The sequence below is a fragment of the Leptonotus elevatus genome, chromosome 10 (genome assembly GCF_054856555.1).
Source record: "Leptonotus elevatus isolate MCC_2025b chromosome 10, RoL_Lele_1.0, whole genome shotgun sequence".
Classification (NCBI taxonomy): domain Eukaryota; kingdom Metazoa; phylum Chordata; class Actinopteri; order Syngnathiformes; family Syngnathidae; genus Leptonotus; species Leptonotus elevatus.
In genome coordinates, this window is record NC_141248.1 from 11,755,887 (window position 1) to 11,777,745 (window position 21,859).

The 21,859-nt window shown below is 40.7% G+C and overlaps 2 protein-coding genes across 6 annotated transcripts in view; one reads left to right on the forward strand and one right to left on the reverse strand.

Annotated features, from left to right (window-relative positions):
- Nucleotides 1–1,205: 1,205 nt before the first annotated feature.
- On the reverse strand, nucleotides 1,206–6,578 carry LOC147167053 (protein FAM72A). 2 transcript variants are annotated; one of them, XM_086086237.1, is made up of 5 exons: nucleotides 6,251–6,578; nucleotides 5,036–5,255; nucleotides 4,778–4,855; nucleotides 4,264–4,388; nucleotides 1,206–3,330 (listed from the first exon to the last, which is right to left on the reverse strand). In XM_086086237.1, the coding sequence occupies exons 1-5, from the start codon at nucleotides 6,288–6,290 to the stop codon at nucleotides 3,236–3,238; spliced, it is 558 nt and encodes a 185-aa protein (XP_085942363.1). In that variant the 5' UTR covers nucleotides 6,291–6,578; the 3' UTR covers nucleotides 1,206–3,235. The 2 variants fall into 2 exon arrangements, with proteins under 2 accessions (XP_085942363.1, XP_085942364.1); XM_086086238.1 differs by lacking the exon at nucleotides 6,251–6,578 and adding an exon at nucleotides 5,355–5,586.
- The window catches only part of srgap2 (SLIT-ROBO Rho GTPase activating protein 2), a 63,816-nt gene continuing 47,218 nt past the window's right edge, over nucleotides 5,262–21,859 (forward strand). For 3 of the 4 annotated variants that reach the window (XR_015096231.1, XM_086086234.1, XM_086086236.1), the window contains exon 1: nucleotides 6,337–6,843. Coding sequence is in view for 3 of the 4 variants with exons in the window: in XM_086086234.1 (XP_085942360.1) it covers nucleotides 6,777–6,843 (67 nt within the window). In the remaining variant the exon portion in view is untranslated. Of the gene's footprint in view, nucleotides 5,345–6,336; nucleotides 6,844–21,859 lie in introns of those variants that run through there. The other variant, XM_086086235.1, reaches the window with a different exon arrangement.

Consider the following 21,859-nt stretch of genomic DNA (forward strand, 5'->3'; position numbering starts at 1 on the left):
TAGTGGTCACATTTAAAGTCTCGCTAAATGTAAACATGTAGCCTATCGATAAAATGCATTTCTTTATATAACTTGTGCGTCCCCAATTTTGCATTCCACCCTGTCTATAGGAAAAAGTATTTTGTAGGGAACTAAAACGAGCAAAATGAACAAAATTTAAGAATCATAACCTAAACTGTATGTCCTACTCGTGAATCACATGCCATTAGGTATAATTATGACAAAAGTAAAAAAAATAATAATAAAAATAAATCCCACCGTTTGCCCGGGAGTTCTATTACATAAAGTAAACACTTAGAATTATTAATTTTTATGTGCTCTAATACAAGTTCCTAAAACTTAAACATTTCATAAAGTTTAACTGATGTTAAACACTAAAGTCACTAACAGCCAATAACAACCCACTCAATATATAAAATATACAATGAAGAAAAAAAAATACATTACAAAAAAATAAAAATAATACAATATACTGACTTGAAGCTGAGGTTTGTTTTGCTGTGTTCTGAATTATGGCCAAAAACACAAACAAACATTGTTAAACTCAACAGTAAAAGCAGTTTTGCCACTATGAGCTGCTGCCTTCTAATGTCAAGTCGTCGTGCAATAATGTCACAAAATACAAGCGTACTATGGACTGTGAGATACAGGGAATTATGGTTGACAATCGCATAATCAAGAAAACCATCTAAATGTATCTTCAATTATGGTCCAAAATGTTTTGTATACCTGGAAAATTGGAAGTTCCAAGAAACAAAAAATAAATAAAGTTGAAGTTCCAATGCCGCATGCAATTTCATGTTTTATCCACAAGAGGGTAGTAGAGCTTTTAGCAAAAACATTATCAGACCACTTGATAAGAGTACCTTAAACATCTACGCCACTCAATAACTTATTTTTGGGTTGCAGAGGGTTTCGGGCACGGGTGTCAAACTGAAAAGACCTCGGGACATATTCTGCCCGCCACCTATTTATTATTAGTGCACAATTATTTTGACTTATACCCCCCCCCCCCCCCCACACACACGTCTGCTGTTATATCTTGAAGATGGGTTTAAATTTGTTGTTGTAAAGTTGTTGATGCACCATATCAAACAACCCCAAAAGGAGGGGATTTGGGGGGGTATACTTGTCAATTTTCTCATGATTTCAAGTGAGGCTAAGTGTGTGATGTGATGCATAATGAGTGAATGGGTAAATACACATGACATTATCAGAAGTAATTTTATTGTATAAAATTTTAATAATTTAACAAGCATACAAAACAATGATCAGTTTTCCAAACTACCGATGCAGTTTCTGTGCAATTCCAAAATATACATTTTCAGCAGGGCAAGTAATTAAAATTATTCACCTCCTACACATTTAAATAGTTTTTCTTTTTAGATTATCATGTGACTTTTTTTTTCCAAGCCAGAGGAAGCTCTAAATGATATTTTCTTGCGGCACACACACACCGTAAAAAAAATATATATAAAAAAACATCACAAACGCAATATAAATTATATTAAATGCACATTACAAGCCAATGCATTTGTAAATAAAGATTGTAAACAAAACGGAAACATGTGGTTGTAAGTGTTGTGTCCTGAGGACTTAATAAATAACAGTTCTAGTGGTTCACTACAATGACAGTATTTGTTACAGAGGTAGTCGGTCACAAGTTGCATGCGCGCAAAACCGACAAAGACAACTGCAAAACAACAATCGTGTCTGATTCAATACATACAGAAGACACAAAGGATGCCAACTTCAGCATCTTAACGTGGCCTCAAGGAGGACATCGTCATAACCGGACGGGGAAAAAAAGAAAGATAAAAAAAATCGATCCACTGAGGCCCAATATACAATTATTAAAACAGATTATGGCCAATACAATACTGAAATCTCAAATGGCAAAAACTACAATGATCATACGATTCAGAAATGGAACAAATCTCAGGGAAAAAATGGATGAGCTTAGCTGCTACATCACTTGTCAATGGTACAGTGTTTTATTGTTTCAACACATTTACATTTCTTTGGTGGTAAATTCTTTATACACGCATTATGCTAAAAGTTTGATGCACCAGGCACACGTGTGATGCAACTTTGTCATTAGTGGTTAAGAGTGTTTTACTGGTTTAATATATCAATACTAGAGCGTCACCTATTTACACATTAAGCGTGTCATATATAAGTCAAAGATTATGAATGTGACAGTTTTGTTACAGTTAAGTTAATCTGTTTTGTTTTTTTTACACACTTGCATAACAAGTTAAAAGTTAAAACGTTACTTGCTTATACATTTTTAAGATAGTGAGTTTGTCACTGGCATTAATTAATTATTTTCCCCAATATTTCCTATAAGAAATCCTTGCATCACACCATTGGAATCCACTGTATTATGATGGAAACCCATAAGTCAATATTTCAATTTTTAGAAATGGTCCACCCTTGAGGTGCTCCTGTTATGTGGCGACATACAAAACAAAAGATAACAATCGACAGGTATTTTTCAAATGTGCTCAATAAATAGTTCAGGCAGTGTCACAGCATCACACATCCAGTAATAAATGGTTCATATAAGTTTGCTCATATCAATGAATGAATCACATACTCTTCAATACCACTTTGTGTAACCCACGCATCGCTTGCCCTTTAAATCCACTGTGCTATTTTTCCCCATTCAAAGAAACACACGGATTCAGTCGCAGTTTCACACTCCACTGTTAAGTCGATTCTCATTATACTCGACGTACTGGAATCATGTCCGAAAGCCAAGCGTAATGTAAGGTAAGATTTAACAACTGGTTAAAATCATCTTTAAGTTTTAATGAGTGGCTCTTCTTGCTCGTTACTGCCACCCATAGGATGCAAGTGGAACGGTACTCATTACAGGTGAATCATTAGTACAGATGAAAACGTTGCAAAGGTGGAATGCTTGCTTTACATAGAGACAAGCACAACCACCGTGTGCTGTTTTTCTGGGGAGTCAACCTTTGGCGTGTACCATCCTTCAGGCCTGACTAATCCCCTGCGTGTCAGAGCAGGTGTTCAACCAGCTGTCCAAGGCCTAACACCTGCTGCGACATCACTGATCAGGGCGTGGCTTCAGGTGTACCTTGGCCTCATTTGAGCCTAAACAAAGCAGCACCTTTAAGTCCTACGTGATTTGGAGTTAAATTACACTTTAAGGTCTCCTTTTTTTCTCCCACCCGTCCTGTTCCACCTCTCCGGTCATCCATGTCCATCTTTACCTGATGCATTCCTCCTCTGACGGGCTTTCTGGTTCCTCGTTTTCACTGTCATCCAGTTCGGGCAGATCGCCCCACAGGAGCAGATTGAGACCTGCAAACAAGGAGGAGTTGTCAAGTTTTCAAACCACTGTTTCTAAGGGGTGGGAACTTTGGATACACAGGAGGTGGCAAAAGTGCTTACACTTTGTGCTTAAGTACAGCTACTTGTGTAAAAATAATGATAAATACTTTGTGTGTAAAATGTATTCACTGCCATTGACGGTTATAAACGTCCAAAAAATCATTTTAACTATTTCTATTAGTTTAACTTTTTTCTACTTTTGTTAACAAGGAGTATGAAAACCTAGATTTTTTTTATTGTACATTTGGAACAGATATAACATTTGTGATTAACTCATTCAATGCCATAATTTTGATTTTATTTATTTTTAATCATTAAAAATTAGGGGCAAGAGGCGATAATTTTTTTTTAATTGTAATTAATCGCATGATTTCACTAGTTAACTCACGATTAATATTTTTTTATATCGGTTCTAAATGTACAATAAAAATAATCTATGTTTTCATACTCTTGTTAACAAAAGTGGGGAAAAAATGTTAAACTAATAGAAATAGTTTAAATGATTTTTTGACGTTTATAGCCGTCAATGGCAGTGAATGGCAGAGTTAACTTGCATAGTGCTCATACTGACAAACAAAAAAAATTCACTGGACACAGTTTTGCTGCAAGATAAGTTCTGACAGGATAATAAGCACTTAACTGACAACAGGTCCTGCACATTTTAACAGCAAAAAACAAATTAAAAAAATACACTTCTATTTACATCTTGATTTTTGTCTTGCTGTGTAAAATTGCTTATAATCTTTTCAGTTGAGCTATTTTGACGAAAGCTTGTACATGTTAGTAAGATACCTGCAAAGTTTTAAATGGTGAAAAAAAAAAGCCTGTGTCCTTTAATACAATTAGTATGTCCCTACTTTTCAGTATTGAGGTTCTCTTCCAACCATACTTGCTTAAACAGACCTGTAGCATCCAATCTGTTGACAGTAGAAACAGCATCACTGTTGAACATCCAGAAGTGTCCGTTATTACAGGAGAGCAGGCAAGGTTTACAGGGGGCCACAACATGATAGCCAACTACATTACCACTGTGCAGGAAAATAAAGCAGAAACATGAGTCAGCACTTCGCAATGAAAACAACTGAAAAGCACTAACTCCACTATCGGCTGTGAAACAGATGTTTGTTTTCAACCTGCATGGAACAACAACAAAGGAACTGCACACAAAAGAAACACAACATACTTAGGCTACTCTGTAATGTTTAAACAAAAACTTTCACAATACAAGCAGATCCACTGTCAAGATTTAATTATGCGTATGGAGCGGTTATATGTTTCTTATTTTGAACAAAACATTAGAAACACCTCTCAGCGTGATGCAATGTCTGCAAAATGCTTTCTGTGTTGTTTACTGCTATTAAAATAATTTCAATAATAGCTGTATGAACTACAAAGAAAGAAAATTGCTTATACATACCACTTGATACATGCAATATCTCTCAATTTGCACTTGCAGCTTTCAGTCGAGTAGCAGCTGGCCACAAAGTCAACAGTTCTGTGTCGGGTAAACAAAACATGGTTGCGAGGTCGGGCACCCAGAAAAGACTTCAGACAAAAATGTATCGATCACTCTCGTTGCTGCAGTGGGCATCAGTTAGAATTAGCTATTGTCAGGGAAACAATGGAGTATATGTAAACAAAAGCTGGCAGTAGAGCTAACTTCATTAGCACTTACCTATTTGGAGGTATATCAGTCGAAAACAGCTGAACCTCGGTGTCTGCAAGAAGCACTACTTTCATGCCTCTCGTACAGAGCACGCAGTCACAAAAGATGCAGTTAACCTGGGCGACACACTTGTTTTTGAAATTAGCATTGGCCGTCGACATGGTCGTCCTGCTTTGATGTTGGGAGCTCTGCTCTGCCGTTAGCGTTTCACGCCGCCTTGATGTTGCAGCTGGGGAGAAAAAAAAACAGTGACGTTGTTCGATTTCTCTACGATTACGGATGACGGGAGTGACTTTAAAATTTCCTTTACAAGCGACGGTAAGCCTACCTCGTCGAGCAGCTGTAGCTAACGTTAGCTTTCCTGATTCAGTACACACTCAGGGGGAATCAGATTTTAACGTCACACGAACAAGCCGGTTGGCTCAATTTTGAAAATACACCCAGAAGCGGCGAATAACACAATTGTTTACACGAGCAGTTCCGCGTCCACGCAGCTGTAGTTAAAAGCTAACCGAGTAACTGTCATTTTTGTTTACAACTTCCTGCTATTTAAAACCACTTCCTGAAACAATCTTTGAAAAGAACCCAGGCTTGGCTCTGATTGGACGTGCGCCACAGTGAATCACATGATTGGTCAGACTAATCGTCATGCTCAAATTTAATTGGATATACGTTCCACTTGGTCGGGACTATTTTCAGTTGCCGCTTATGCTGATTGGTTACGTCCCACGTCATTTAGACTGTTATAGCCAACCACATTGTGAAATCCTTCGCTCGTGTTCTAAAAAATTAGGCGGGGCTGGCTTCGTGTCAATAAGAAAAGTTTTTCACTGACCGGAAATTTAAAACGATTTGTGATTTGTATTTTATTGACTCTTTGGGCATTACTGTTATCAGCGATATAGCTATCGGAGTTCCAACTCTGTGGCAAGATAAAGCAAATGTGTATTTTGTAGCTTGGTAACGTTGATGACTACTTCCGGTACATGCGAGCAACTGTTTGGATTTTTGTTTGAATGCAACAAATTGAAAAACATTGCCGTATCGTACCGGTTTTAAAGTAATTTTACATTAGATGTCTACATTTGATACGATACGAATACGGGTGACTGACAGTCATTGAATAAGAAATTTGTTGCTGTTTTGACTTAGCAGCACAACCATGTTTCTTCTTAAATACACTTAACCATCACAAATTGTAAGATTAGTATTAGATAAGTATACCTTTGCCTTTTGCCTCAAAGAGCGTCGTACACGCGTGCATCCTTATGTCCTGCGCAGTAGGGTGGAGGAACAGCCAGCCCCTCCACCGGTTCCTCCTCTCTCTCTCTCACTTCTTCATTGGGGGGTGAGCAGATCACTTCAGGCGGGACCTAAGAAGCTAGCGGACGTTTCTGAAGCGCATACTAACAAGTTACCGTCCATTTTATAGGGGGATGAATCCCCCTTTGGACTTTAAACGCTTTGCACCACAGCCGGTGGCTCAGGGGAGGCGCGCGTGAAAATTGTGTAGCAGCAGAAGCAGCGCCAAACTCACAATGCACCCTGAGTGAGCACACGCAGGGAGACAATACGGACCCGCGGGCTCACCAAGCGAAGAGCCACATTTTCTCTTCTGGATCCCCCCCACCTCACTCCCCCTTAACCTAACCGCAACGTGGATATTTCCCAGTCCTTTATTTTTATTGTTCAACTCAGAACAATTTGACTTCACAGCGTGGACAAGTGGTTTGATCTCCAAACTCCAGCCATGATGTCTCCGGCCAAATTCCGAAAGGACAAGGAGATCGTGGCCGAATATGAAACTCAAGTTAAAGGTAAAACTTTTCTTTTTTTTTAAGCTTCTCGGAAATCTCAAGCGATGATGCAACGGCGGTTTACATGAGCAATTTGGGAATTTGCTGGTCGCGTGTTTTGGTCGCTTCATCTGCTGTTTGTTGGTTCACTGCCTTCTCATCATATTCTCTCACTATTTATATAGAATCGTCGTAGCAACCACGATCCAGCGTGTGCTCATGTGGTCGCTCGCCTCCTAAAATGAGCGCAAATTACCAACAAAAACGGAAAGGGGTGGGGGAAAGACCATGCTTCAGTGTTGTTGACCACCAGCAGATTGTTTGAGGTGTGAAAGCTCACGCGTTATACTGTGTGTCAGCTATGTACGACAAGCAGAAGGCTTGCTGTTTCGACATGGAACAAGGCAGGGCGTTTTCTCTCCCTTCACCGTCTCCGCATGTCTGTGCTGCAGGCAGTTCTGCATACCGCTCGAGCATGTGTGCCGAAACACACACATTGCAACTAAACGGCGATTGTTCTTGAACGTCCACTATTTTTTATTTTTTCATTTTTTCATTTTATAAATACATGCGGTGCACTGAAGTGAGTTAAGGGCCGATTGGTTGTGTGTGTGGATGCTTCTGTCGTCAGGCAGGCGCACTAGTGGTTGCTGCACTCCCTGGCCACTTTATTAGGTACACCTGCACCACCATCTGTTGATGTCCCATACAAGAGTATTGACAATTTGGGGGCCTTATTTAACGATGTATGAACTTTTTTTAAATTTATTTTTTATTACAATTAGTGTAGTGCCCTTCAAGCCTAGATGGAATTGAATAATCATGCCTTTGTGATGTCATAGCGTGTAGATTCTCTGAGGCCTTTTCCTAGTATCATGGGTCATTTCTGGTTAAATTTTGGTATTATTATTTTTCTTTAATAGTTGGTAGCACAGGTTCAAATCTTGGCTCAGGCCCTGCTGTGCGCATTTTGTATGTTCTCCCTGTTGTGTGGGTTACATGTTTCTTCGGGTTATTTAAGACTAACGTGTCCTTAGTAGTCAGTATGATTGATTGTTTGCCGAAATGTGACTTGCAAAAGTTAGGACTAGGCTCTAGTTATTCATGATTGTAAGGACGAAGAACGCCGGAATAGAAAATGAATAGCTGCTGTGCGGTATTATTTGTTTTTAGAATTTTATGCCGGGCCAGATCAAATACTATTGCGGTCTGTAGGTCTATATGGCCCACAGGCTATAGGTTACGCATGCCTAGATGGTGCACAAACTAGAACGACAATGATAAACCAATTTTCAATACACTCTTGGAGTGAGAGCTCATAGGTTTTATAGTCTTGGTTTGGAATGGTAAACCTGATTTATTTCTGTCTATTACAGGGTGTGAGGAAATGTTAGTACTGTAGTTGCTGAGCAATGCAAATATTGTGACATCCTATTAGTGCAAGCCGCCAATTAACTCAACAATTGAGAATGAAACGGACAGGAGTTCACATTAGGCAACAGAAAACACAATTGGCATGGAATCCATAATCTACAGTATTTTTCAAAGGAGTAAATATTCATCCAAGCTGCCATGTGTAGTGGTCGAAACAAATCCACGTGCATCTATTTTGTATTTTTTTGGCTACCAATCATGTTTGTGCAAGCTGAAAAGCAACTGAATTGTTTTGTGCTACATTGGGTTTGATGCATTCTGTTGTTGTTGTTTTTTTAGTTTACAGAGGCCCATCAATTTAGTCTTAGTAAAGACTAAAGAGTATTCTTTGGGTAACATTGACATCGGGTCATCGCTTAAGCCTATCCACTTGTCGAGCATGTGTGGCATAAAAGTAGTCGGCATCACTTGCATCTACTCCTTTTGTAGTTTGATCATGTGATGCCAGTACAGCAATGCTATTTGTCCTCACATTTATTGCACATTTTAGGTAATTATAAGTTCAAAGGCTGCATTCTTTCTGGCTCTTTTTAGGTACTGTACCACAGTGGTTGGAGGTAAGACCAGGCTCAGTTCTTTTGGTGACCGTAAAACTTATGGCCGTAGAAATGCAACGACTGAACTATCTGTATTCGTGGCGGGCTGAAATATGCCAGGAAAGCGGATGAGAGGCTTTTGGAAGAAAGGATATTGGCTCCTGCTGCAATTGGCCTAGATCAGTAGATAAGATGGGTCACCACCTTTTCTGTCACATGGTCTTCTCATGTTCCCGGTCAGACCAAGTTGCCTGGTTCTTCCCAGTCCTCCAAAATTCACCTCTTGCCCCTCTTGTCGTATTTGCGTATTACTTTAAATTGGTGTGCGAGCAAACCCAACATGAGGCCATCGGAAGCATCTTTCCCACCAGATAGTGTCACCCACAGGAACTCATCCCTGCTACTAGTCACATACATTATCTGTTAACAATTTGGAGTGTCACCTATAGGGCTGTGCACAAATTGATTGGAGATTCAAGCGGGCATAGAAAAGCGAGTATGGAATCCACATTTTTGCACTCAGATCCGAATGAAATCTTGAACTACTGTTGTGTGTACTATCCCTTTAATTGAGGGCTCAATATGTTTGACGTTGCTCTGTGAGGAGTGCGGTTTCATCAAACTGTTAAGAAGTAGCTTCATTTACCCATAACTGGATATGGGTGTACGTCAATTGAATGAGCTTTAAATCAACAATTTAGCACTACAGCAGTCAAATGAAGCCCATCTGAGCAGTGTTTCAAACCTCTGTTAGCCTTTCTTTTAGGCCGTCAACCATGACAAAAAAAAGAAAAAAAGAAAGCCGTTCACCCCAGAGAGAACATCTCCTCAGCTAGTTAGCTTAGCATGATGCTACCGATGTCCACCGGTGTGGAGGATTTCTCTTGTATGAGACAAATAGGCTTAAACTGTTAAGAAGTGGGTTCCTTCCTTCGCCCATAACTGTATGTGCGTGTATGTGAATAGCTAGCCAGTAAAATGAACTTTAAATCAACTGTTTAGCAGTACAGTCAAATGAAAACCATCTCAGCAGTGTATCAAACCTCTGTTAGCCTTTCTCTTAGGCCGTCCCCCATTGCAAAAAAAAAAAGGAAAAAAAAGAACAGTGCAATAAGTGCACTCCAAATTGGATTTTTCATCTATTGGAGTTTTTCTTTTTCCGAAAAGCACATGCTGCAAATCCATTTGAATGGCACTCGCTAACAACATGATTGGTGAGTGGAGATTTGTGGTGCAAGTCCGAGTTCTACTGTAGTCACCACTCACTATTAGAGCAAGCATCACGTTGAGCTGCCTTAGTAAAAGGTTCTCTGCCAGGGGTGCATTGTGAGCACTGTCGCCGGTAGACTTCATGTTTGTCCATCGACCCGCCCTGTCAAGTACTTAACAGCAACTCTGTAAACAGTGGTGGTGGCTTTCCCGGATCTAACCTGGAATTAAACCTGTGCATTATACTGCTTCCGGTAATTTTGCGGCTCTGCAGAAGGTGCAACATTCCCAGCCTGTTCCCAAAGAGACACACATGCACTTACACACAGTCTGTCATTATTGCAAGCTGCTAATGGAAGGTATCAAACGATCTGCTTCCTATTATGATAACATACATTCCCAAATCTGGAATCAGTCAAATTATGTCTGCTTAAATCTGGGAAGAAGGAATAATCTTTTTACGGTGCAGCATGGAAGGTAAATAAATGTAAATCCCACCTCATGGCTTAACTTGATAAGACTCTGCAGCACGATGGTGAAACGACATGTAGACACACACAGGCAGACTGGGAACACCTCACTTAATCAGAAAAGCCCCAAATCTGGCCAATTGTAAAGGGCGAGCAGCCCCAAAACGTCTTCCATTTTCACTATCTGTAGAAGTGATAGCCAGGTGTCCAAATACTTTAACACACACACACACGCCACACACAGAGTAACAGAAAATCGAAAGAATATTGGCCCGAAAATTAGTGCGAGCCTTTCGTAGTCCGGACGTGGTAGGAATGTTCCAACACAGATGCAAATGGTTATACATGGATTTAAGGAATGAGCTTATCATCTCCCGTTTGGAGCGCATGGAGCACTTACTTGGAATTGAATCCAGAGGTCGGCTCTGCTTTTCAGAGAGGCTCTGGATCGCTCAGGATTTTGGCACAGTCACAGTCTCCATGTGACTGCATTTATTCAGCCAACACAGTGCTCCTGGTTTACCAATCAGCCAGCTCGCCATAGTATTAAAAAGAAAAGGACAGGAAGCGTTTTAGAGCATGTGAAAGCCCTTCAGACTATTTGACACACTTTAAACTATTCAAGGTTACTTTGGCACTGCATCTGTTGCTGTTCCACACCGCCGTTAATAAGCGTCTGCTTCTGTGAACCAAATTCCCTCGACCGCCATTAATAAACCGTATTGATCTTGGTGTTTTTGCGGTCTGTCTGAGACACTCAGCAATATGTATAGCCGTCCGGTCCGATGTTGTGCTTGAATAACTCTTATTGATTATTTTACTCTCAGCAACACACAGATGGGCCGAAAAGGCATTTGGGAGCAGCATCTGTTATAATTTCACAGCAGCAGATATGATGATCGTTCACCCTTAAAGGGGACGTGCGTGCGTGTGTGCGTGCGTGCCTTAGGCCATCAACTGAAATGGAGTCTGCTTGCCTACATGCACGTTAGTCAGCCGCATGTTTGCTCGGCAACCAGTGAAACATATGATTGAGGATAAATAGCTGCTTTCACTGGCTCACAATAGGAAAGGCGATGACACAGCAGTGGGTTTGTCTGCAAACAGGCTTGTGTGTAAGCGCGCATGTAAGACTATGCCCGGACTTGTTATTGCAGTTGTGTTTGATTGATGTATTGTTGATGGAGAGTTATGATAGAATGTAGTGGAATGGCGGCTTTGTAAAGTGCTTCATTATCTGCAATAAAGTAGAAGTGATAGAACAGAGTGATTGTGGTTACCGCATGATAGTTTTTGTGTTACCTACCCCTCGTCAATATGGCGGTGAGAAGGGAGTTGTTAAAATTAGTGTCACTTTTAAAGTATTATGTCTGTTTGTGTTGAATGTTTAGCATCTGTTTGTCATTTAGAGGCCAGCCTCGTTGGTACAATTAAACAACCATAAGAAGTTAATCACGCGCCTTTAAACAAAAGCGCTCATCTCATCTGCCTGAACATGGATAATCATGCGGAGTTTTCATTGACACGTTCAGGGAGGTGTTCATGTAACACTGTTTATTATTGTGCTTGTTGTTTACAGTGATATCAAATTTCATTTCATCCTTCAGAGAGTTGTGTCTAATAACATTTCGTCATATAGATAAACAAGATACCATATTTTTCGGACTATAAGGCACACTTAAAATCCGGACCGGCGTAAGGTAAAAGATACAGCTTGCTAGCAAAAAAGGTAGTATAATGGTGGTGAGTGCATTGGCTTTTTTTTTCTCGCTTTTTTTTTTTTTTTACAGCTGTTTACCTGTCAACCAAGATAGCATTTAGCATTAGCCAATGTAATAACACAATCATCGGTCACCAGATTGACTAGCGATGTTCGAACTTTTTTTTTTTAGAAGATCCCCTCCTCCGCTCGTAGCAACCGCTATGTAGTTGCCCGGCGAACAAAAGAAAGCGAGACATGCGGCGCTACTTGATGTAACCTAGCTTAATAGCGCTAAATCTATCAAATAAACCTGTGGTACAATTAGAATTAACTATAAATGCATCATAGAAAATTAAAGCGCCTTATAACCTGGTCTTTTATATGAAATTATTTTAAAATAGACCCGTTTGTTGATATCGCGCTTAATAATATGGTGATTTGAAAAATGCGGTAATGAATATATGACACGACTCTCAGGATGATGTGGTGCATTTATACACAACAGCAAACTTCAACCACAATAATGAACATCAAAATTGAACATCGCATTTTAAAGAGCTATTTTGATAGTTCAATTGGACCACATAAGGAGATAACAGCATTGCGCAAATGCGAGAAACGTACTTTAGGAATATCGTCAGATTCTTCACCCTAGTCACCGTTTTCCGTCGTGTCAGTTTAGTGACGTAAAACACAATGGTGCACACAAAATATGCATATGTGCGCATCGGGAGGTACGCAAGGGTGTGTAGATGCTTGCTGGCGTGAGTAAAAGTGCGCGTGCGTTTCAGGATGAATTAAGGATTTGCTGACAGAGCTTAAAATAATCACTCAGGAAGGATGTTAGTGTGAAACTGAGGGTATGGAGTCGGGCTTGAATACACACTGATCGTGCTGGGAAGCTTCCTGTCAGTACAGTATATATACACACACTCACACACACATATAATTGACCTCTGTAAATTTTGTCAGCAAGAAAAGAGCAGTTCTGAGGATATATTTTTCTTTTAATAACTCCATTCAATCTGTTCTTTAACAAATAACAACAGAACCAGCTACCCAAGCTTTTGAAGCAGTTGAAGTGTGCCGAGTCAGCAATGGACTTGGCATGGCTGGAAAAACAAACAAACATTGATTTTCTTTATCACTCCATACCAATCTGCTACTTCCTCATTTTTCCCTGCTGGGTACATTATAATGGTTCACTTCATGACGTCATTTTAGGTTTTACCTTCCTTGTATGTGCTACGTTGGCCTCCCGTGTTCTACACAGGATAGACACACACAACCGCATATGAGCTCATCTAGCTGCTTGCCCTCTGTCCTCCGGCATGCTGTCAAAAGATGAGAGATAAAATGAGGAATGTCAGCCATCAGGGCGACACCGTACTCCACGCTATGTCGATGAAGCGGGACAGGTGAACGACAACATCTGGCATATCAGATGCTACACATGGTTGCCTGATTAATGTCGGCGAGCGATGAAGCGATGCATCGGGAGAAACGAGAAAGAGAAATAAACACGCCGAGAAGAAAAATGCGCACAGTCGAGCCAAGCGGGTAAGGTCAGAGTTCAGTCGCAAGATGCCTGCTGTTCATTCGTGCCAGATGTTCCACATGCTCGGATTGGGAAACAGAAGTTCAGCCTGCCCTGGTTGGCTGACAACATTCTTCCCTCTGCTCCGTTTCAGGTGTTCCTGCTTTGACTTCAAAAGTATGAGAATCGAAAGCAGTGACAAATCACTCTGTAGCTATTTGAGTGCTTCTGTTTTGCATGATGTCCACTGAGACATCGTCTTGTTGTGCCTATCACTTTAAAAGGAGACATCTGCTTATTTTCTGTTTCATACTTTCATTCTGGTACTCCCTGCTAGTACCGCTGAGGGACTTAAGTCAAAAAGTGCCTTCATGACATGTTTCGCTCCTGTCTCTTTAAGAGTCCACTTCTAAGTCCACATTCTTTTGATTGGCCAATTTCTGGAAGCCTGCTGAAAGGTTAGCAGCCCTCTCCATTGTGTGGCTGCAGGAGCCGACGACCTTATAAGGTCATCCTTCTCAAGATAACCTTCCTAATACGTTGAGACATATTTAAATGTTAAATTCCGGGAAGTCTGACATTTCCGACCCCTGACTCGAAAAAGTGCAACGGTAAGCCACTTTGAGTCAGTCAGAGTTCCTCACAAAATCACGAGAAGATCAGTCTGTCCCAACTTCAGTCTGTCCCAACTTCATCAAAATGCACTTGTCTGACGTGACGTGCCGCACACCGACAGACCAGAGATTATCAAGCAGGGAGATTTCAACATTTCACATGACTTATTTCATGGCAACAGCGCTACGCTGTGTTGCTATTTCTCCTCTGTATAAAAATATTTAAGAAGAAAAAAACATAAAACAAGGATGTATGACTTCAATTATCAAACAGTATTACACCTGTTTGTAAGTGCCAAGCAGGATATGACTTTTATGCTAAAATGTATAGATCAGTTAATCAATAATTAGCATTTTGTCTCTGTGTGATTATCCTGAGTTCCTGTTTCCTTGGCAGTGTCATTTTTTACATTTTGTATTTTCTGATTCTTCTATTGCTATAAAAACATGGAACAGACCAAAAGAAAGATTAGAGTCTCTTCTTTGTTTTGCAGCATTTAGCATTAGAATATAGCTAAGTTCCATCATTATTCACAAATCCGTGTAAAACAGTGGGGAAAAGAGCTTTCTGCAACATGGCCCTGGTTGATCTCTTATACTCTGCTGCCACCTGCTGGCTGTTTTTGTAATAACTACCATTGCTTCAGCCGTTCTCTGCACTTCAAAGGTTGCATCAAAGCCTTCTTTCTGTAAAACAACATAAAAACATGTATAAATACATCTTTGGGACACTTAAAACATTAAAAATAGAACATATTTACACGTTTTTGATAGCTAATGAATTAATAGCAATTGTTTATACTGATACTAAGTACAGATACCAATAGTACTTTTGATGCATAAGTAATGGCAATTTTCTATTATCCCCCCCCCCAATCTTCATAAGATACACAATTGTAAGAAACATACAATACAATTAGTAAAAAAAAAAAGAGAAGAAGAAACTATTAATGCCGTGACCAGAAAAAGTCCCATACAAAACATGTGTTTGTACATCTTAATGGGCATCTGCTATGTATGCCTTTCAGTTTCTGATCGTGGTATCGGCCACCATCGTGAATACAGATACCTTGAAATAAAGCCAGGTATTGGCCCGATGAGTCGAGTAGAATTCTATTTTTCAACAAATAAAACGAGGGAGGAAATAATGTCTGCTTTCTATAGTGGCATGTCATTGTCAAAATAATAATTTTTAGTGTGAATAGCCTAAGGTCATTCAATAAAAAAATAAAAAGACTTGACCCTTTTACCCACTGCAACAGCACAACAACCACTCAGCCAGCACAAGAATGTGAAAAGCTGTCGATCCCTTCCTCCCTCACGCTCAATTTCAATCTTTTTCTTTCTCTCGGCCCACTAGTGAACAATCGCAGCATTGTGAAAAAGAACCACTCATACTTTTGTTTTTCTCACTCCTCCTTTCTCCCCCCTCCCCCATTTCTGTCACTCTGTCTCCCTCCTTTCCACTCATCATGTTTGACAGTGCCGATGACGTGTGACACACACACACAGCCTCCTGTTGCGCTTCAAACCGGCCGTCCGGTCTCCGTGAGTCTCGACATGTGCAAACCACATTGCTGACATACAACCGTCCGGCCGCGGATGTTTGTGCGAGTTGATGAGAGCATCTTTAAGAGCAGATGGATCTATATAAAGACGGAGACTGCTCATATCCTCTGTGAAACAATCAGCACCGGAGCAGACCGCTGTAAACAAATAGGAAATGGGCCGAGTGAGTGGAGCGAGTGAAAACAAGTGTAAGAAAGGCTGGGCAATGTTCCCTTAGGACGACAGAGGATACAGGTTGTATTTTGAAAAGCTCTCATGCGTGGCCCAAGAACAAAGGGGGGAGTAAAGGAAGGAGCTGGACGAAAGGGGGATGGAATGAAGCACAAAATGAAAAATCATTAAAAAGACAAATAAAAATTTGTGTATGTAGAGTCTATGCACTTGTTTTAGCCTTCTGACTTTCTATCTCCCCTCTTGATCCCTCCTTCCCTCTCCATCAGCGGCTTGTCTATGCACGTAGGCACACTTGGTTGCTACGGTTACAGAATTGCCCCCATTTTTCTGGGTTTGCATGGAGGAAAATGAGAAAGAATAATGTAGATTTGTCTTGCCTGTAGGTCTTGTGGCTAATCACGTTACCACACGCACAACTCCAGTTTGAACCCTTATGAATAGATTAGGGTTCAAAGATCCTATGCTTTTCATTTCTTTGTTTCTCTATGGTGTCATTCGCTCCAAGGCTGTGAGTAAATATATTTTAGAAATAGATAAGCGGAAGGCTGCTATGTTTGGCTATTAAAGAGAGAATGTATGAATGCATTAAAAGTAAGCAAATCATGGCACTGCACCCCACCATTTACTTCACCTCTCTTAATGCTGTTTTAATGAACCCATTCATCAGCTCGTCTTAGTCGAATCTGCATTGCACACACACAGCCTCGTACTCGCTCTCCTCTTTTCTTCTGCATAAAGTGAGGACACAGTGTTCTTTCCCCCCGGTTGCCATGCGGATGCACCAGTTCTGCTGTTCCCAGCATCCACGCTACTCCAGAGTCTTCCCCTCTTCTCCCGGTGTTTGTTGCCACACATGCTGGCTTGTTTTAAGTGCTGAGACCGAGATTTTCGACGAACCGGTTTTGAATGTGCGAAACATCTTGTAGTTTTGTTTCCCACAAGCATCAGAGGCAATCACACACACGTGTGCGCATAACTCGCATACATACGTACATAAGAAGGCAACAAGCAGAATGTGCAAAAAGAACTGGCATTTTTATTTGAATAGTGCCAGTGGCATGTTAATGGTACGATTCGTTCATATGGAGTACAGCTTGACATCAGTCCATTGGTTGGTTGATAGAAACACGACATTGGCATGTTGAAAATGTAACATAATAGCTTAATTTAATCAAATGCCTTATCAGTTTTGGAACAAAATATCGGGCTTACTAAATCTTACTAAAACCCTTAATTTATTACCACTCGTGTAGCTAAAGGAAAGGCTTATTTTCGGAAGCGTTTTCTTGCGACTTCATGTTTCAGTTATTGCGGCTTCAGTGTATCATGGGGCTTTCATTTGTGACCATAACTTCATCTGTTGCGGGTTTACCTCTATTTCGCGGGATTTATTGTTCAGTTTGCATTTTAAAAGTTACATTTATGAAGTGCAACAAATGTTTATAAGGGTGGGAACATGGGAACCATGACACCTTTGCTCCCGTTTTATATCCATCAACGTTGCTACTAGCCTCAATCTAGCTAGCGCTAAGCTAATTTGATTCAGAGGTAGGCACAGTGTCCAACTTTGGAAACTCCTTTTAGTTTGTTGCTAGCATGGCGTCAAGCAGCCAATAGCTGAGTCGTTGGCTGGCCAAATATTTCCATTGCTAGGACAGCATTAGCTGGCCAGATATTCCTTTTTCTACGCCGGCGTTAGCTTGCCACATTACCATAATTATTCTAGGAGTCTTTTCGAATATGATGCATATGTAGCACACGTGTGTTACCACTGTTATCTTGTATCGTTCATGGTGAGGTGTCAGAGCTCTCGTAAATACATGGGAACTGTAAGATTTGGGCAGCCTAGCTTCTGCGATTAAGGAGCAAAACTGTGGAATGCTCTCCCCGCTGAACTTAAATTGGAGACAAATACAAATGTCTTCAACAAAAAACTCAAACCATGGTTGAAGTGGGTCCAATTTTGCTCTTATCAAGTGAGAGAGATTTGTGAGCTCTATCATCTGTGCAGGAAATGTACTTTTGTAATATTATTGTAAATTTTTGTGATCTTAATGCCCATCATTTTAGGCTCTTACATCTGCCCAAGGGACAGAACATCTCATCCAAACATTCCTCTGTGACGACAATATATATTGTGAGGAGTTTTGACTGAATGGGAAAAGTCTGATTGGGCGTTTGTTACGGCCAACTTGGTTCGTCTCATCAATGATCCGTACACGGCGCTAGTAAATAAATAAAAAATGATGCTGTATATATGATATGGTATCAGCATATTTTAGATCCATTGTCGTTTTTTTCTCTCTTTCTGAGTTCATCGTAGCAAGTCGAGCAGTATATCGTGCAGTGTCTTGACGCAGTTCCACCACATGCTGCCAGCACAGTGTTTCTTTTGATATGCAGATTTTGGAAAAGTAAGCCAGTCACGACCAAACCAAGAGCGGAACCGATCTTTTGAACCACTCCTTGAAAGAGGACTGAAGACATGTGGCAACACATTTTGAGGACGGTGCCAGCTTGCAGTATTGTAGCTTCTTCTTTAATTCATTGGTGAATTATGAGCTGTCATACTGCTATAATACACAACATGACACATTGATCATTTACATACAACAACTCACTTATCTTTCACATAGCATGTTGGATGAGTGGGTGGTGTATGGGGTGTGTCCGCATCACAAAAATGCTGAACTCGAGAACGAGGTCGAACAACCAGGTCTCTGGTAAATGGGTGTGTATCAGTTCGGAAAGACAAACACCCACGTCACAGTACAAACGTCAGTGGATGGTCAGTGTCTGCTCTTAAATTTCAGAATGATAGTCGGTTGAAGAGGTAGCGCTCAGGCAAGTCCACATAGCCCTTGATAAATGCAAAGTCAAATGAAATAATTGCGTATTTGGAAAATAACACTTTCTGATAATAGCCTCCGTGGCGACTGCTGCAAGTCAGCACGGCTGTTTCACATGAATGTGGTCAAACACGCCTTTAAAGGAAGCATTTCATGTGCACACTCGTCCCGAGCCTCAAGTTTGGATGTGGGTGTGGTGAGCATGTTTGACTTAAGTATTTGTTTGTGTCGGAGTAACTCGTCAGTGCAGGTGCCAGGAGGGCCGTTAAGGAACTCGCAGCGCATACCTGGGCCCTGATATTTATCTCGCTGATTTTGCAGGCGCCTGTTAGCGTTCGCTTTCTCTTGTTCTTGCCTCTTGCAAGCGTCGCCATAGGAAAGGCATACCGAGAAGTGCTGTTCTTCTCTCATGCATGTTTAAGTGCATCCCGAGGCAGTGTAATATGTGCCGTCAAAGTATTTCTCAGAACCTTGTATGAATGGTGTGATACGCGTCATCCACCGATCTAGTGACACCAATGATGGTCAGTTGATACTGAAGATTGTACTCTCTTTTACAACAAAATGGCTTTAGGAGTCAAGATGATTTACTCTCGCCGACCACTACAATAAACTGAGATACAATAGAAAAGCTATAGTATATTGACACCTGAAAACGGTTGCCTTCAGTGTAGATCTCATTATTTTGGGTGCACACCAGTACAATTATCAATAGATAGTAAATATTTAAAATGCTTTCGATTGGGTTTCTCAGTGTCTGTGCTTTTCCAGACACTTTTCAGTTAACTGCATCTCAAATTCTTCCTGTCTGGCGCCCTCCGTCTTTTATCTCTGCTTCCATCGTAAAGTATGCATAATTAATATTCTTTTACCCCAGAGTTGTTTTACGTTGGTAAATACTGCAGCGCGTGTTGGTCTGCCACTGCTGTGTTTTCCATCTGCGACAGTCTCTTATCTGAGCAAATCATTTTATCCCCACAAAATACTTACTACAGTACTTGGCTAAAACTCCATCTCCAGTAGTCCCGTGTAGTCTAATTTTAAAATATGGGAGGAGCCTCATTATGTGAAAAGCCATACTGATTGATATGAATGAAAAGCTTCTTTTCTTATGCGTAGTCATTTTCATACCAGAGATTTTATCACATGTGCCATGGCTAATTTGCTTGAATTTAGGGAGTACGAGCTGTACAGAACAGTATAGATGGAAAGATTCCAAAAGAGGAAAAACCGTAGCAGATGGATGTTTTTGTACAGTAATAAAAAAACAATAAAAGCAACTAATTTGAGCGATGAATTACAAGCCACAAGTTATTCCATCATCCCTGACAGCAGAATTATGCTGTCTAAATGTGCTGTGTTTCTTATTCTCATTATTATTATGCAGCACACTGAATCTGCTGTGATCCTGCTCTCCACTACGCAACAACCGCACTATGTGCCTGCCCGCGCTGTGGGACTCCCCTCTCGGATTACGGCCTTTGCCTCTGCCATCGCGGCCCTCCGGTGCCCCCGCCATCCCCACCCCACCCCTCTCCTCGACATTCCGACTCAAACAGAGTGGAAATGGGAACATCCCTCCCCTTTTATACATGCACTCACACATACTGAACTCATTCCTGCTGTGCAGTGGCCCATGCGGGGCAGGAGTTGTATGAAAACGGTCAAACATGTAGTGTAACTCGTCAGGCGCAACATTAAATAGACCACCACAATTGTATTGATCGAATAAAAGAACTACATAAACAACTCTGGCTTTAACCTTTTCTGAAGTTATTTAAGTGTGTTTTTATGAATTTAAAAAAATGGGTGTTTTGGCTTTTTACATCCACTGTACACATCAATCAATCATCAATAGTAGTTATTCGCTGAGAAATGACTTAGCTGGTTACTTCAAATAAAAGAGTTACAAAGAAATGAATGCCCACTCTTGATTGATGATTGCTAACATCACATTGGCTCAGACAGCCATTCATTTAACAAAGTATGTATTCTTGAGTTGTTATGCAAAAAAAAAAAAAAGGCCAAGGGAGATTTTTGTTCACTGTATTAAATAATGCATGAATCTTAGCTACACAATGCATGCATATAAATGAGGTGGGCAGTAATTAATGTGCAAAGTACACTTTTGGACAGATCCAAATTAGGATTGTTGGGGCTTGGCAGAGGATTTTGCAGTGATGTAGGAATGCACTGCATCATACTAACATTATGGCCACCTTGTTGCAATGTAGTTCTACACCACGACTCATCATTTATCATTTTGATTCATCGACTTGGTGAAATATTCTAAAGTTTATTGGCTGCATGTTGAGTCCTTTTTAGAGGAGACTTGACGCAGGGTTCGAGGGGCGCTAACCTTTGCCACAAAGGACTTTACCATCAATCACCTCATTTCATTGATGACAGCAGAATGGAGGGGCACGAGCGTTTTACTGCACCCGCCCCTAATTGCCCATTTTTCCTGAATCATTGGGCTCCCACCCCCGCTCTGTCATCCATTTCTTTCTCTCAGAAGACAGTGGTGTTAAAGGTGACAATCTCTGACACACACATACAAGCACACAGCCACTTACTGTGTTAAAAGGTTGCAGTGGGTGGCAACAGGCTGAATGTGTGTGGGACTCTTGTCACGCACTGGTGGTATTCCCGCTAAGGAATGTTGTGGGGAGACTTTCCCACTGTTGCGGGCATTCTTTTTAATTGATTTCCATCTTGGTGTACCACCAGTTGAGCACTACTACTGTAAATAAAGAGTCATGTCCACCTATTGTATTTCTAAATGCCATCCTTGTCAAACATTTGGAGGGAGAGATGCTTGTGAACAATTTTTAATGACATTGTGTAAGGTATGTCGTATGTACAGGTATATGTTGGCTCTAATGCACTAAAATGGCCTGAAAATGTTTTCTCTTTTTTTTCTTTTTTAATTATGTCATCGTT

Excerpts from the sequence above, each read along its gene's own strand:
- LOC147167053 (XM_086086237.1), bottom strand. The coding sequence starts at position 6,290 with ATGCACGCGTGTACGACGCTCTTTGAGGCAAAAGGCAAAG. Across the intron at positions 4,856-5,035 it reads ACTGATATACCTCCAAATAG|AACTGTTGACTTTGTGGCCA; the intron begins GTAAGTGCTAAT and ends TACCCGACACAG. Across the intron at positions 4,389-4,777 it reads GATATTGCATGTATCAAGTG|TGGTAATGTAGTTGGCTATC; the intron begins GTATGTATAAGC and ends TTTCCTGCACAG.